Source organism: Eleutherodactylus coqui, chromosome 6, assembly GCF_035609145.1.
Source record: "Eleutherodactylus coqui strain aEleCoq1 chromosome 6, aEleCoq1.hap1, whole genome shotgun sequence".
NCBI lineage: Eukaryota > Metazoa > Chordata > Amphibia > Anura > Eleutherodactylidae > Eleutherodactylus > Eleutherodactylus coqui.
Window position 1 is genome coordinate 185,310,968 of NC_089842.1, and position 15,161 is coordinate 185,326,128.

Sequence of the window (15,161 nt, forward strand, 5' to 3'; positions counted from 1 at the left end):
ATCGTTCCGTCTAAAAGCACCTTAAGTTGTCAGATAGACCTCACGTGCCATATGAGTGGTACAGAACAGTAGAATATCGTAGGCCTATGTAAATATGTGAATATATTCCAACATAAAAATTAACTGCAGAATTTCACTGGTTTTGCTTTGTAATCTCAACATATATATATATATATATATATATATATATATATATATATATATACTAGCTGATATACCCGGCTTCGCCCGAGTTAATTTGGTACTGGTGTTTATCTGGTGTTCACACGGAAAATCTTATGAAGTTGTGGTTACTTTAGAGATACTGAGGAAAAACATATGTTCACCATTTTTCATAGTTCTCTGCGTTACCCAGGAAACACCACGTGGAGGCACCCATGCGACGTTTCCTTTATATAAAATGACATCAGAAAGTGAGAGAATTAGATTACGTACATAAAATTTGGACACTAATTCTTTTGCGCTTAGAATTGAATAATCGAGTTGGGACCTATTAACTTTTCATATTTATGACACAATCAATGCTTGTGCCAAATTTCATGTTTCTATGACACCGGAAAGTGAGAAAATTAGATTATGTACGTAAAATTTGGATGCCAATTCTTTTGCACATAGAATTGAATAATGGAGTTGGGACCCATTAGCTTTCCCTATTTATGACATAATCAATGCTCGTGCCAAATTTCCCGTTTCTATGACACCGAAAAGTGAGAAAATTACATTCCGCACGTAAAATTTGGACGCTAATTCTTTTGCGCATGAAATTGAATAATTGAATTGGGACCTATTAGCTTTTCCTATTTATGACATAATCAATGCTCGTGCCAAAATTCCCGTTTCTATGACACCGGAAAGTGAGAAAATTACATTGCGCACGTAAAATTTGGACACTAATTCTTTTGCGCATGAAATTGAATAATCGAGTTGGGACCCATTAGCTTTTCTTATTTATTACATAATCAATGCTCGTGCCAAATTTCCCGTTTCTATGACACCGGAAAGTGAGAAAATTATATTCCGTACGTAAAATTTGGACGCTAATTCTTTTGCGCATAGAATTGAATAATCGAGTTGGGACCTATTAGCTTTTCCTACTTCTGACATAATCAATGCTTGTGCCAAATTTCCCGTTTCTATGACACCGGAAAGTGAGAAAATTACATTCCGCACGTAAAATTTCGATGCCAATTCTTTTGCGCTAGAATTGAATAATCTAGTTGGGACCCATTTGCTCTTCCTATTTATGACATAATCAATGCTTGTGCCAAATTTCACGTTTCTATGACACCGGAAAGTGAGATAATTAGATTCCGTTTGTAAAATTTGGACACTAATTCTTTTGCGCATAGAATTGAATAATCGAGTTGGGACCCATTAGCTTTTCCTATTTTGGACATAATCAATGGTCATGCCAAATTTCGAGTTTCTATAACACCGGGAAGTGAGAGAATTAGATTCCGTACGTAAAATTTGGACGCTAATTCTTTTGCACATAGAATTGAATAATCGTGTTGGGACCCATTAACTTTTCCCATTTATGACATAATCAATGCTCGGGCCAAATTTTAAGTTTCTATGACATTGGAAAGTGACAGATTTAGATTATGTACGTAAAATTTCGACGCCAATTCTTTTGCGCTAGAATTGAATAATCGAGTTGGGACCCAATTACTTTTCCTATTTTGGAGATAATCTATGCGTGTGCCCAATTTCATGGTTCTACGACATCGGGAAGTTGGAGAACTTTTGGCGAGTCAGTCAATGAGTGAGTGAGTGAGTGAGTGAGTGAGTCAGTCAGTCAGTGAGGGCTTTTGTCTTTATATATATGACTGCAGAATCTGTGTATTATACTTGGCTAGACTAGAAGATTTACAACAGGTTTTCTTATGGACCAGTGTATGGGAGTGTGAAAAAAAATTATATCTATATATATATCTATCTATATATATATATATATAGATATTTATATATATATATATATAGAGAGAGAGAGAGAGAGAGAGAGTACAGTACTGTATAAAAATTTAAGGCAGGTGTGAAGGAAATGTCTAAAAGTAACATTTTTTCACAAATAGAAAGTATCTGATTAGATCCACATCTATTCTGCACAGGACAGCTCCAAACATCCAGGTGATATCATTAAGAACTATCATAAATAAGAACAAGGAGTCCTGGCAGTGATGATATGACCCCACAGAGCCCTGATTTCAACATTATCCAGTCTGTCTGGGATTACATGAAGAACCAGAAGAAAGGATTTGAGCAAACTGACATGCACAGAAGATCTGTTATTAGTTCTAAATGTTCAGAACAACCTCCCTGCCAAGTTCCTTCAAAAGCTGTGTGCAAGTGTACCTAGAAAAATTCATGCTTCGTTTAATGGAAAGTGCAGTCACACCAAATATTGATTTGATTTAGATTTCTCTTTTGCTCATTCACTTTACATTTTGTTAATTGACCAAAAAACTCTATTTATATATAATATGTATATCTATCTATTTTAAGGAGAAAATTTGGTTTTACAGACCTTAATGGCATTTAGTGACATATTCTATGTATATTAATCAGGTTTATAGTAACACAACATAGCAAAAACTTCCAGGAAAATAAATTGTTTGCATTAATTTGTCAGAAGCTGTAAGAAATTAATCCAAAATAAAGGTAAACATTTTTTGGATTTGCAGTGATTTCAAAATAGAAGAGATTTTAGAAGAACCACTGAGGGCCATCTGAGGGATATCATGTATTTAAATGTCCATTTCAAAAAGGAAGTTCACTGGAAAAAAAAATTGGCCAAACCTTTTTTATATATTTATAAGAACTTTTATCTTATTTATAAAACTTTTATGTAGTCTACATTATGTTTCCCTAGCAAACAAGTGCCTGAAACATAAAAAGAGAATAAAACACAGAACAGAAAAGAACAGAACATTTACTGGTGCTACTACAATTGATAAGGGTCCTTTTACATGGAGGGATTATCGTTTAAAAAATCGTTGGATTGTGCGAAATTGAATGATAATGGTTTAGTATAAACACACCCAATGACTAAACAACGAACGAGAATTCATTCGCTTCTCGTTCATCATTCATTTTGTGCAGGCATATAAATAATCAATCACTCGTTTGTCGCAGAGAATGTGAATGACTGAACGATTTGCGAATGCAATTCCAAATGAAATTGCAAACAATTTACTTGCTTGCATAAACAAGCTGCACGAGCGAATGAGCGAACTATGATATTATTCGCTCATGTGATGGATTTATCGCTTCGTGTAAAAGGACCCGAAGAATCATGGACTGCTCTTTAGCAAGTATGGTTTTCTAACCCGTGTGGTAAAACATTTGAAAATGTGCAATTTCTGCTCCACATAACTACCTCAGCCTCAGAGCATAAATCATATTAAATACAGTAGTTGTAATACTAGAACCACATAGATGTTTCCTCAGTGTTATTCATACTGAAAACATAGGATGTTCTGAGAAAACCTAGGTATTTGTGAAGCCTCTCACTTATCTATTGATTGAAGATATATACAAACACGGATCACAGGAACTAAAACAGATTTAATTCGCTATTAAAATGGACATGAAAACATTATATCATTTCTATGTACACAAATACAAATGTCTCACTATTTACAGGCACAGTAGTAAATACATTACTATTAATACTGATAGTAACAACCTTTCGTTCAGAGTTTATCACCTGATAAAACTACAGCAATCCATGTTGCAGTTTCCTGAACAAGACCTTTTGGGCCCAGGTTTATGTGCATGAGGATTTTTGAGTCTTATGGCATTCCACCTAACCTTTTAATAAGTTCTTGAGATCACCTTGATTTTTCATTGGTCACCATCTCCAGGATAAACTAGACGGGTGAGGTAGATGTTGGCTATGGTGATAGCTGTGGACAAAGCTAAATGCTCCTGTAGGTGGCAATGTGGGAAAAATGGGCATCTTGTCTGTAGAGCTGACTGGAGAGCAAGTATGACAAGGCTTTCCATCTCTAACCAGTACTGGGACCACAACGTGCTTCAGTAGTGGTGGAGGAGTGCCACTCACCTCAGGTTTAGCTCTCTTCATCTTATATCTATGGTTTTGGAACCAAATCTTCACCTGGGTTGGGGTGAGTTGCAGTATATGTGCTAGTTGGTCCCTTTCAGGAGCTGAGAGATATCTCTGTTGGCGAAATCTCCTCTCCAGTTCTAGGGTTTGGGCTTTGGAGAAGAGGACTCTCCTTTTCTTCTTCTTTTCTTCTGTTTCAGATGCATTTTCAGCCCTCTGCATGGTGTCTGCTAGAGTTGTCTCTGAGCCACTCTCATCGGAAGCTGGTAAAGTGAAGAAAAAACTCAATACAAACTCGAACAAAAATCCAGAAGAAGAAGCTGAGAAAATCATAATACCCCCAAAATAAGTTTAAATAAATTACTGTAGATATTAATAATATATAAATACTGAAAAGTAACACCATTCTGCCACAAACGCAACATGTTTTGAGTAAAACTGAAATATTCGATGCATATTGAACTTAAAAAAAAAAAACTGCTTTGACTTACATAAGTAATGGTTTCTCTCATTCTCCATCCAGTCTGGGTAAGGAGAGCTCCCATTGAAACTCAAGGATGGGTCTGCTGGGATAACATTGCCATCATATTCCGGTAAATCCAAAATTCTCCTGACGGTGAAGCTGAGTCTACTGGAAGAGGACATCTCAGTAGAAGGAACAAGCCAGAAGTCTGTGAGAAATGTAGGGTATGGTGGCCTAGCTCTGGTTCCACACCTTGCTCCTTCTTCTCTCCAGTCTTGGCAAATATTAGTGTCACTTACAGAGAGGTGCTGTTTATATAAACATCCCACCCCACGTACACACAAACATAAACTAACCGCTTTCACACCATCCTAGTCTACAGGAAGCTAAGTACCAGAATGAGTTAAGTGCTTAAGACCCTAATGGGAATAGAAGCCCCCTCCTCTTACCTCCACTTATCCTCACTCCTCCCTAGAGATAACCCTTACCTCCCAATGACAACAGGAAACAAGATTCATCTTTACATATTCTGTCTGATTAGCCCGAAGTGGGAACAGATAATGGGAATTGTTACTTGTGAATAACATCCTGGGTGGCATGCAGTGACCAACATTCCCCTCCTAAAATGACCCTTCCCCCCTTCCTTCTTCAGTGTAACTAAGGGATGCATCAAAGTGAATTACAACCACAAATTAAATAACTAAAATGATTGATTCACTTTTATGGAGAATTCGTGATGGGTGATGGTCAGCTGATAGAAATCTTTCATTTTGCATTATTCAGGATGTTTTCTACCCAGATTTCATTTGCATCCACCTGCCCTGTGTGAGATAGTACAAGCAATTCAGCCTTCACACTATCTCCCCAGGACCTGTTGAAAAGAGCCGTGCTTCTGTCGATAAGGGACATATTTACTTTCACTCTGAATAAGAAAAGCTGTCTGAGAGGGAATAAAAATGGCCAGATTATCCTGATAAGAGCCCGTCTGTAACTTATTTTGTTCCTCTGACTACTGGTTTCATTCTTTTCTCTCTCTTTTACCATAGGCTTTTATACAAAGTACATCTTTTCACCCCACTTTCTATGGCCACATAAAATCATTCTTTTACACAAGTTTATATTTCTACGCTAACTTTGCCATAGCTACTTATACATTTTGAAGGTGTGGATTTCTTTGCTCATACTATGACTCATACACAATTTATTATACTAAACAGTTTAATAGTAATGAGAACGGGGAATTTGTTATTTGTATAGTGCCAACTTATTCCACAGCACTTTCAGTTAATTCATTTATTAAGCTGAGTACTCATTTTACTGACCTTGGAAGGATGGAAGGCTGAGTCAACCTTGAGACGGCTACCTGACCCAAGCGGGGATTGAACTCGCAATCTTCAGGATTGTGAATGAGAGTTTAGGACTGCTGCCTTAACGCTCTGCGCCAGCTTGTTCCCTCGTGAAAATACATGTAACGGTGGTTTCACACGCTGCACTTTTTAGAAAACCAATGCAGTTTTTGTGGCAGCTTCTCATACAGTTTTTTGAGCCAAAGTCAGAGAAGGGAGATACAAAGGAAGGACATCTACTTCTTCTGGCTTTGGCTCCAAAAATTACATCAAAAATTTGCAGTGACTTTTTTTTTCTATAACACTGTGTGTGAAGTTAACCTTAATAAGGTGCTATAGTCCAGAAAAAAAATATTGCGGATGATTAGCATGAATCGTTTAAAGATATAGGGAAATGGAGCAAGTCATTGGTGCAAATGGCACAGAGTCCAGGTGGTAGGGGGTCAACCAGTTTAATTAGCACAGAAACAATGCACTTTACACCCAGACTGGGCCATTCATTAGGTAAATGTAACCAGATCAGTATCCTTATCTGACGAAGGGGTCCAGCTAAGTGCTGATTAAACTTGTTGCTCACCTCACACCTGGGCTCTGTGTGGTTTGTACCAATCAATTAAACAAAATAACAGAAAAGAAAAAACAAAACAGCGCTCAGGAATAAGCTGTTATTATTTATATGATATGACCAAAATTAAAGGTGACTTACTTCTAAAAGGGGTGGTGAGATGAATTCCACACTACTCCTAGTGTACCCAAAAGGAACATTCAACCGTAGCAAGGACCCCAGTCAATGGAATGGTAGCCATAAGTAGAGGCTCACCATTTACTAGTAAGACAACATAACATGGACTGAAACACATTTCGGGGGTATATACCAAGAAGACCACCCCTTTCAGAAGTAAGCCACCTTTAATTCAAGCCATATTATTTAACTAGCTGCAATGGCTTATCCCTAAGTGCATTTTTTTCTGCTATCTTGTTTAATTCTCTAGCACCGGGATTGATGGTCTTCGGAACAATACCAGATGCATTCCATTGGATGTCTGATTGGATGGGGGATTTTGCCATCAAGATAATCTGGTGGTTACTGAGAGCAGTTGTGGACCCTATGTGTGTCGGTCTGTCTGGGTTAGGATGGCGCAACCATAGCAGGTGAATCTTTCTACTATTATTATTAACTAATCCCTTAGCCTTAGCCAGCCAGAATGCTGTCCTTTTTATTTTCGTGATTGGTCTTTGCTTCTGGTTTGTGCCAATGGCACAGTTTATTTCCAATCACCCATGCCAAGATTTGATACCAGTATCCACGCTTTATCTATGTTATGTTGAACACAATTATATTAGATAAGCAGCCTTGATCTTTCGATAGTTCATATATGTGATGAGGTAGACACATGAAGCCACTTCATATTCTTTTGAATAAATTTATAGATGTAGCAGAGCCCAGATTGTCACATGGCACAAATCCAAATATCACAATGTGTCATTTGTAGTTTTATGGCTCTTTTAGGGCTGCTGCAGAATCCCGCTCCAAAACCTGCATCTCTACATGCAGATTTTGATGCAGAATTAGAAGTAGATTTAAGCCATTTTCAATTTAATATCAAAATCCATACAGAGGATTGCAGGTAAATCAACTATATCATCTTAACCGACTATAGAGGTTTCACACACAAGTTTTTGTGGTAGTTTTTTGAGCTGAAGCCAGAACTTTTCTCCTTCCTGCTGGACGCACTTCTGGCTTTAGCTCAAAAACTGCAAACTACAAAAAACATCTAAAGTGTGGAAATAATTTTGGCCTCGAAGAACACACAGGATGCCTTTTACTCTTTACCTCGCTGCATTTGCAGAGTCATTTGTTTGCATTTCAAGATGTGTTTTTTGGTATAGTTTTTGGCACATATAAGATAGCATTTCATTTATAGAAGTTTTTTAGCAGAATGAAAAAATCCGTCATTGTTTGTTTTAATGTTATTACGCTAAGGGCTTATTCAGACGACCATATGTCGGCTGGGATTTCACGCTGAGCAGATATACTGTGTCCTCGTCTGCAGGGGGGGGAGAATGGAAGAGCCAGGAGCAGGAACTGAGCTCCCCCTCTCCACCCCTTGCCTCTATTTGCAATAGGTGGGGGTGGAGCTACGTGATGCCGCTTAGCTCCGCCCCGCCTCACCCCTCCCATTGCAAATAGTGGTGATGGGCGGGTAAGGGGGCGGGAGCTCAGTTCCTGCTCCTGGCTCTTCCAACTTGCCCCCCCTGCAGACAAGGACGCCATATATTGGCTTAGCGTGAAAACGCAGCCGATGTACGGTCATCTGAATAAGCGCTAAAATACACATTTCATATGTAGTTTTTCATTCAGTTTGTAAGAATTAGTGATGTGTAATATGTGCATCTTTTATTTATGTGTTGTGAGTTATTCTTTTTGTACTTCTGCAATTTATTTTTTACTGATAATTTTATTGCATTTTGTTTTTTCATTATTGTAATGCATAAAAATGTCTAGAAATTCTAATGCATTACTACTTGGGAATGTTAAATGCACCTGCAGCTAATAGGCCATACCTATTATCATGGGTAGTAGTGCTAACAGGCATTACCTTAGCACAGCCCTGGGAGCCTTTGTTAGACCCAGGATTACCCATTAGTCAGTAATTGCTGTTACTCTGGCTGAAGACTGGGGTCCAAAATATCCCTTTATCGATGTCATGATTGCCATTTATAGTGGCAAGTTTCCATACCTTTCCAGCTGTCTGCATAGGAGACAGAAACCGGAGACAGAACTGGCACTGAATGTAAAATCATAAAGTGAAATTAGTTGACAGGTTCCACTATGACAAAAAACTATCCTTTTAAAATTGTCACATACAACATTTATATGCCAGTGCAGGATTTCCTAATGTAACGTAAAAGACCAGGCATCTGATGAACAATTGTATACAGAGTAATTTTCAAAAAGTACAGGCTGATTCAAAAATCTGGGCCACGTGGGATATCTTCTGAACAAAAGGTCATACAAGTTGGAAACTTTGTAGAAGACTTAGATGAGTAAGGGCTCTTACCCACTGGTGATAGACTTTCCTGAGATGCGAGACTGAGTGAAAACGCATGATTATGAAACCAATGATTTTCAATGGTTACATTCTCATTTGCGATGTCCTCACTCAAGGCTTGCAGCCAGGGGCGTAACTAAAGGCTCAGGGGCCCTGATGCAAAAGGTGAGCTGGCCCCCCCCCCCTCTATCTGTGTCTGTACCCGTAACCATACCTAAACCATGCTGCACAGAGGCATAACTTGAAGCTTCTGGGCCCCAATGCAAAACCTGTAACAGGGCCCCCAACTATAATGCTTTATTCATAGTACTGGGCTCCCTATATGGAGAAGAGAGGCCTTATGGGCCTAAGCCTAAGGCTCCTCGGCCCGGGTGCAACCGCATCCCCTGCACCTTCTATAGTTACGCCCCTGCTTGCAGCGCAAAAAAAATCTGCGCTATAGCCCATTGTTTTCAATGGGGCCAGCAGCAGTAGCGTCAGCCCCATTGAAAACATAGGGAGTACATTGCACTCCCCTGACACAGCTGTGACAGCTATGGCAAGGGATTCCTTCATGCCCACGGGGACCACGGGGATGAAGGAATCCACTGCCACAGCTGCCACGATGCTATCCCATTGCTTTCAATGGGTTAGGCGCTGCTGCTGCCCCATTGAAAGCAATGGGATGAAGGCATCCCCATAGCAATTATTTTTTGGGGGAGAGGGGATTAAAATATAAGCCCTTGACTGAAAATCAGCCTTAGCTGTAAAAAAAATATACTCACCTAGAAGAGCTGTCCCACTCTTGTCCCTCACATCACTGAGTGCCTGTGATTGGCTGGCTGGGCTTGATTAGCCAATCACAGCATTCGCTTTGCTGGAGGAGTGGTATTCAAAGCCCTGTCACCTGTCAGATGGGGAGGACGTAGTTTGCCGCAGCGCCGCCGGAGACCATCGGGAGGCATCAGGACACAGCGGACCAGGTGAGTATAGATTCTTTTTTAATGCAGGTTAGCTAGGTCTTATTTTTAGGAGAGGCCTTATATTTCAAGCCTCCCTCGAAAACCAGGGTAGGTCCTATTTTCAGGGAAACACAGTATGTTTTCTGTTTTCATGAGTAATTTAGTAAAATTGTTTACAACAAAGACATCATAAAATACAATATATGTAAAGACAGACTAAAATAATTCTGTTCCGTTACTATAGAATACATATAAATGTATTGTTTTTTCCATGGAAAATGATGAGTTTTCTCAATTAAGTTGTAACATTTATTACTATTTACTAAATTAGCTTGCAAGTTGGTTTCTTCTATTCCCTTGACAAGAGGAGGATGTACAATCACCTAGTCATCTACCATGAGTGCCAGTAGACAATAGGAGTCCCGTGGACCAGTGTGGGAACTGATGCTGATGAGCAAGCATGAGCATTGCCTAGAAATAAAGACAAGACAATGAAATGCAAATCAATAGAGTTACACTGTAAAATGGGGATGCAGTGAAACAATGCAGTGATACAGGCATTCTACACAAGTTGTAAATTGGTAACCCTTTCTGGAGGGAAGGTTAAACTGCACCAAAGAATATGGGATTCTCCAGGTTACTAAAAAACATAAAAATGGAGAAAAAAGTTGAAAAAAAAAGGCAAATAACAGAACAAAAATACAAAGTTATGGAACATTCTACTTTTGGTATAGATGAGAGGAAAAAGCAGTCCGATGACCTGAAATGAAAACATAAAGGCTTGTCATATCAGACACAGCCCATCACAAATGGCGCGTGGCACCCCTGGCAAACAGCTGACTTTGAACGAGGTAACCGTGGCCAGCCAGACATTCCCCTGAAATATATAAATTATTGGAGTGTGTATGTATGTTATATATACCCGTATATACTATATTAAACCTTTTCACACCCATTCACATCTTATGATGAAATGTGTTGGGTTGTAACCCTTTCACTGCTGGAAAATGAATTTCTCCTCACACAACAATGAGGACAACTCAGAGTTTAAAGTTTATTTAATGTAAACATTCCATGGCCACAAGTCCTGTAGCAGGTATAATACAGATAGCAGGCCTGTGATGGGGGCGCATTACACACTGAGACTAATGGAGGAATTTCAACAGACAACAGCTCAGGGGCCTTCTTCAGTGACAAGAAGAAGGTAGCACATTGTCTGTCACTTGTAAGTTCATGTTAGGGGTGAGGAGGGCCTTTAGGCCCCCTTAGCTTATGGGCCCTGCAATTGCAACTCCTACCGTATTGCTATGCCATTGCTCAGGGAAAGTGCTGCAATCTGTCTGTACACTTTCTCATTGGCAAATCCAGTCAGTGCCTCAGATCACCTGGAGACCCTCTTGAGGATAGGAGCCCTGGGCAATTGCCCAGAGACCCCCCCCCCCCCACGCCCCCTAATGTGGGTCCTGTTAATAGCCCATTCTAAATAATAATAATCTTTATTTGTATAGCGCTAACTTATTCCGCAGCGCTTTCAAGCATGGGAGAACACAGTCAATAGGACCATTACATGTGATATACAATGAGTTTGAAACAAACAGAATGGGGGTGATACAGGAGGTACAAAAAAGGGGGGGGATAAGGCATTGGGGAAACACAGGCAGTACGTGAAGTACATGTGGAAATCTGTTATTAAGAAGCAAATGGGGTGGGCCAATAAGGAGGTGCAGGGGTACAGGTCATATGCAATGAGCAGAGTGGAAGGTGTGGGGAGCCATAGGGAGGGGGGGGGGCTGTCAGATTTAAAATACTAGATAACGTTTTTAAGATGCAACTAATGTTGATTCAACGGAACATACCAAGGTAGAATTTGATGCACTCATCCTCATGAAAATTGTATGTGCTTGGAATAACGATATAGATAATGTTGAACTAGGACATCTGAGCCCACCAGAGATGCCACCCTTAATGGGCCACTCCACTGAATTTTTTTTCATTCATTATGTAACTAGCCCACCAGTATATATATATGTGAGCTAGTGTTACCTTGTTTAGTTAATTTTTTCTGTCTGAAGCTGTCTGAATTCCTTCCTGACTCCATAATGGCAGCCAGTGTATCCCTGGATCAACATTTGAGATCAACAACCCTGCTGGTCACTTAATGTCTATATCCTGTAATATCATAGCTTGCTAAAAAGACATCTAGTCCCCTCTTAAACTTCTCTATGGATTTTGCTATCACCACGTCCTCAGGCAGAGAGTTCCACAGTCTCACTGCACTGCTGTTGATCATTCAGTTTTAATAGAGGAGATCACTGACTATATACTTATGCTTTGTAGCTTATTTATGTGAATATAGAAGGAAATGATAATTAAACTGTCCACTTTGCAGGCAGAATGGTAGAGCCTCCAACTAATGCTATGCTGATGCATCATGGGGTAGATGTGAAACCGAAGGTAAAAAATCTCAGCCTCAGGATTGTGCCTGATAAGCATCAGACAGGAGACTGCACTTCATGAAAGTGACTGAAATATACAGAGGAGACCTCCAGAGTGTGACAGGCAATGAGGTGATGGGGGCAGGCATGTAAAAATGTGTTTTCGCTGGAGTGGCCCTTTAAAATAAATTCACTCCTGCCCACCTATAGAGAAATCTTGCATGCCATGATGCCTTTATCTTTTCATATACTGTCCCAGGCATACTAGGCTTGGGGGCCCATGACTATTTGAGTAACATTTGTCTAAGCGCTGATTGGGTAGATAGGCACCCCACTGTGGTCCATCTACAGGTTTTCATTGCAGAGACAACAAATTAATTACTATTATCAGTAAGTTTGTTGGACTGAAACTACTTGTAGATCCCGAATAACTGTTCATATTAGGACTGGCAACTTTCCAACTTTACCCAAGACATAAGATTTCACTTCTATATTAAATGTACATAACAGCTTATACTATTACAGCTATTGAATGAAAGAAACCAAAAGTTATGCGAGGTAAAGACCTTGTATCTGCTTTGTCCTACGGAAGGAAGACTCTCCTTCTGGATTGAATGCACTTGCTTATGACACTGCTCTCTTAGCACAGTAATGGTGGTATTTAGGGGACTTTATTGCAATCCTTTGTAGATCTTTGTGGCTTTTGCTGCTCGTTTCTGCATACATTTATCTAAATATCTCACATTTTTTCAGTATGAAAAGGGATGCTGTATTTTCAGGGACGGATAATACACAGAGGCAGCCAACACTAGACCTGTCAGGCATTTATTGGAAAAAACACATGCATTTCAGCATAGTAAACTCGTAACTTGTACAGTAAGGGACAGAAAATTGTTTTTCTTATTAAAATCGAAAAGAAAAAAGCAATTGCAAAATAATCACAAGATAAATTGTAAAAGTTGTTTTGCTGGTGCTTTCCTTGTACCCGCTGCTTGTGGAGGACACTTGAAAACATAACATAAAAGCAGTGATTTGCATTTAAATATCTTGTGGAGTTTGCTATTACCTATAAAATCTATCCCTGCTAGGTGCCAGGGCTCTAAAACTATTAAAAATGTCTTCTTCTCATGAATGTATTAAAATTGAGGCTTGACCATATGGTTCCCGATAGCTCATGTAATCTCATAACAATGTAGATTAATAATTGTTAGATTGAAGTAGAACTAAAGGTCCCAATTACTTTAGCTGAACTGAGCAATGCTTTTTTCAGCTGATTTTACCAAGCTGGTCATCTTGTTTAGAAAGGGGAAATCTGTTATTCTTGATTGGCAGATCTTCAGTTAATTACGTAAGATCAGCTCTCTACCCTTATACCTCATTCAGATATCCTAACTGTGGCTTGTTTGACTTTATTAGCTTATAACCCCTGTTCTGCATTTTGGCTCCTGTGCTTCTCCGTTCTGGCCAAAGATAGGGTTCTTTTACATGGGCCGATAAATAGTTCAGATCCCCACATTATCGTTCAGTGTAAGTACATGCCCTGACTGAACACCAAACGGGAATTTGTTCGCTTCTCGTTCATTCAGTTTCTGCATGCAAAACCTGAACGACGTATTGGCCCGTGTAAACAGGCAGTCATTCACTTACGAACAAATGCCTGTTTACCGTGAATGGAGGCGGGCAGGCCAGAACGATCCCCGGTATGCTCCTTCTCCTTTCACTGAGTGATGCTACTTCCTGTGTAAAAGCACATGAACAACAATCTCTGAGATGACCTGTTGCCAATTTTCTATCCAACAGGTCGTTCCGTCAAAAAGGGTTCTTAGTTTCCGAGTATATTTTTGGTGCTACACTTAATTGTATAAAGCTAACCTGGTTAGACAACTATGAGACTTTTTTCTATTGTGCCAACAATATTTGTATCTATATACTAGCCAAGATTCATCCTAACCACAGAATTATGGACATGTATTCTCCATCATCCAAAGGCATTGTGTGAAACTCATAGTATTCTAGAAGAACCAGCTAGACTTTGAGCCTTAAAAGATGTTGTCAGGTGACAACTCCCTTTTTCACTTTTATGACTTGTCCATAAAACAGGTCTTAAATGTAGGTTTGGTGGGAGTCTGACCTCTGTGACCCTCACTGATGCCAATATGTTGACCCCCAAAGCCTTGCTCCTGTCTGAAAAACAGAACATGCAAGTGTAATCCTCCTCCGTGGCTTTAAATGCATGCAAAAGAATTATCTGAACTCATTCAATCAGCTAATACCCATGTGCCCATTAACAGATTATCTTTGAGTATTCCACAGTATTGGCATTGTGTATTAATGGAAACAGATAGATTGTGAGGATATTTAGGCTGACTGTGTGCATTCAAATAAATTAAAAATGCTTCTTGCTCTATAATTTGAGAAAAGACACGATCTGTTTTGCAGACTGCTTGTGCCCAAGACCCAAGGTGATCACAGGGGGTCTTGGTGTTGAAATCATGATCAGCTGCTTTTAATGGGTAAAATGCTAAATCTTTGCATGGTACCCATTAAAATTGATTGGCATTATGTCATGGCAAGTCATATGTGATAGTATCGTAGTGTGATGTCTGCTACAAGAAGGCAGGCCTAGGCCGATGTCATGACATCAACCTGGCTCATGTACCCTGTCATTCGGCACCAGGCATCAACTAGATCACTTCATCTGGCAGTGTGTGGACTTAATGGTTGGCAGGCACATGTTGTTTCAAGATGACCAACTGTGGTATAATGATATTGATGAAGTATCAACTAACTGTCCATCAGCTGCCTCTCAGGATAAGGGGAAAGTTGAGTTGAAGTCCTCAACACTTATCTCCCC

At 39.6% G+C, this 15,161-nt stretch overlaps 1 protein-coding gene across 1 annotated transcript; it reads right to left on the reverse strand.

The window, feature by feature from the left end:
* Positions 1-3,637: 3,637 nt before the first annotated feature.
* NKX2-8 (NK2 homeobox 8) lies at positions 3,638-5,084 on the reverse strand. Its single transcript, XM_066605840.1, has 2 exons — positions 4,561-5,084; positions 3,638-4,332 (listed from the first exon to the last, which is right to left on the reverse strand). Exons 1-2 carry the CDS (start codon positions 4,712-4,714, stop codon positions 3,854-3,856), a joined length of 633 nt encoding a protein of 210 aa, XP_066461937.1. The 5' UTR covers positions 4,715-5,084; the 3' UTR covers positions 3,638-3,853.
* Positions 5,085-15,161: the final 10,077 nt, after the last annotated feature.

What these genes read in the sequence shown, in the direction of transcription:
- NKX2-8 (XM_066605840.1), bottom strand. Translation starts at nt 4,714, where the DNA reads ATGTCCTCTTCCAGTAGACTCAGCTTCACCGTCAGGAGAATTTTGGAT. An exon ending in TGAGAGAAACCATTACTTAT is followed by an intron (nt 4,333 to 4,560) that starts GTAAGTCAAAGC and finishes TCACTTTACCAG; the next exon opens with CTTCCGATGAGAGTGGCTCA.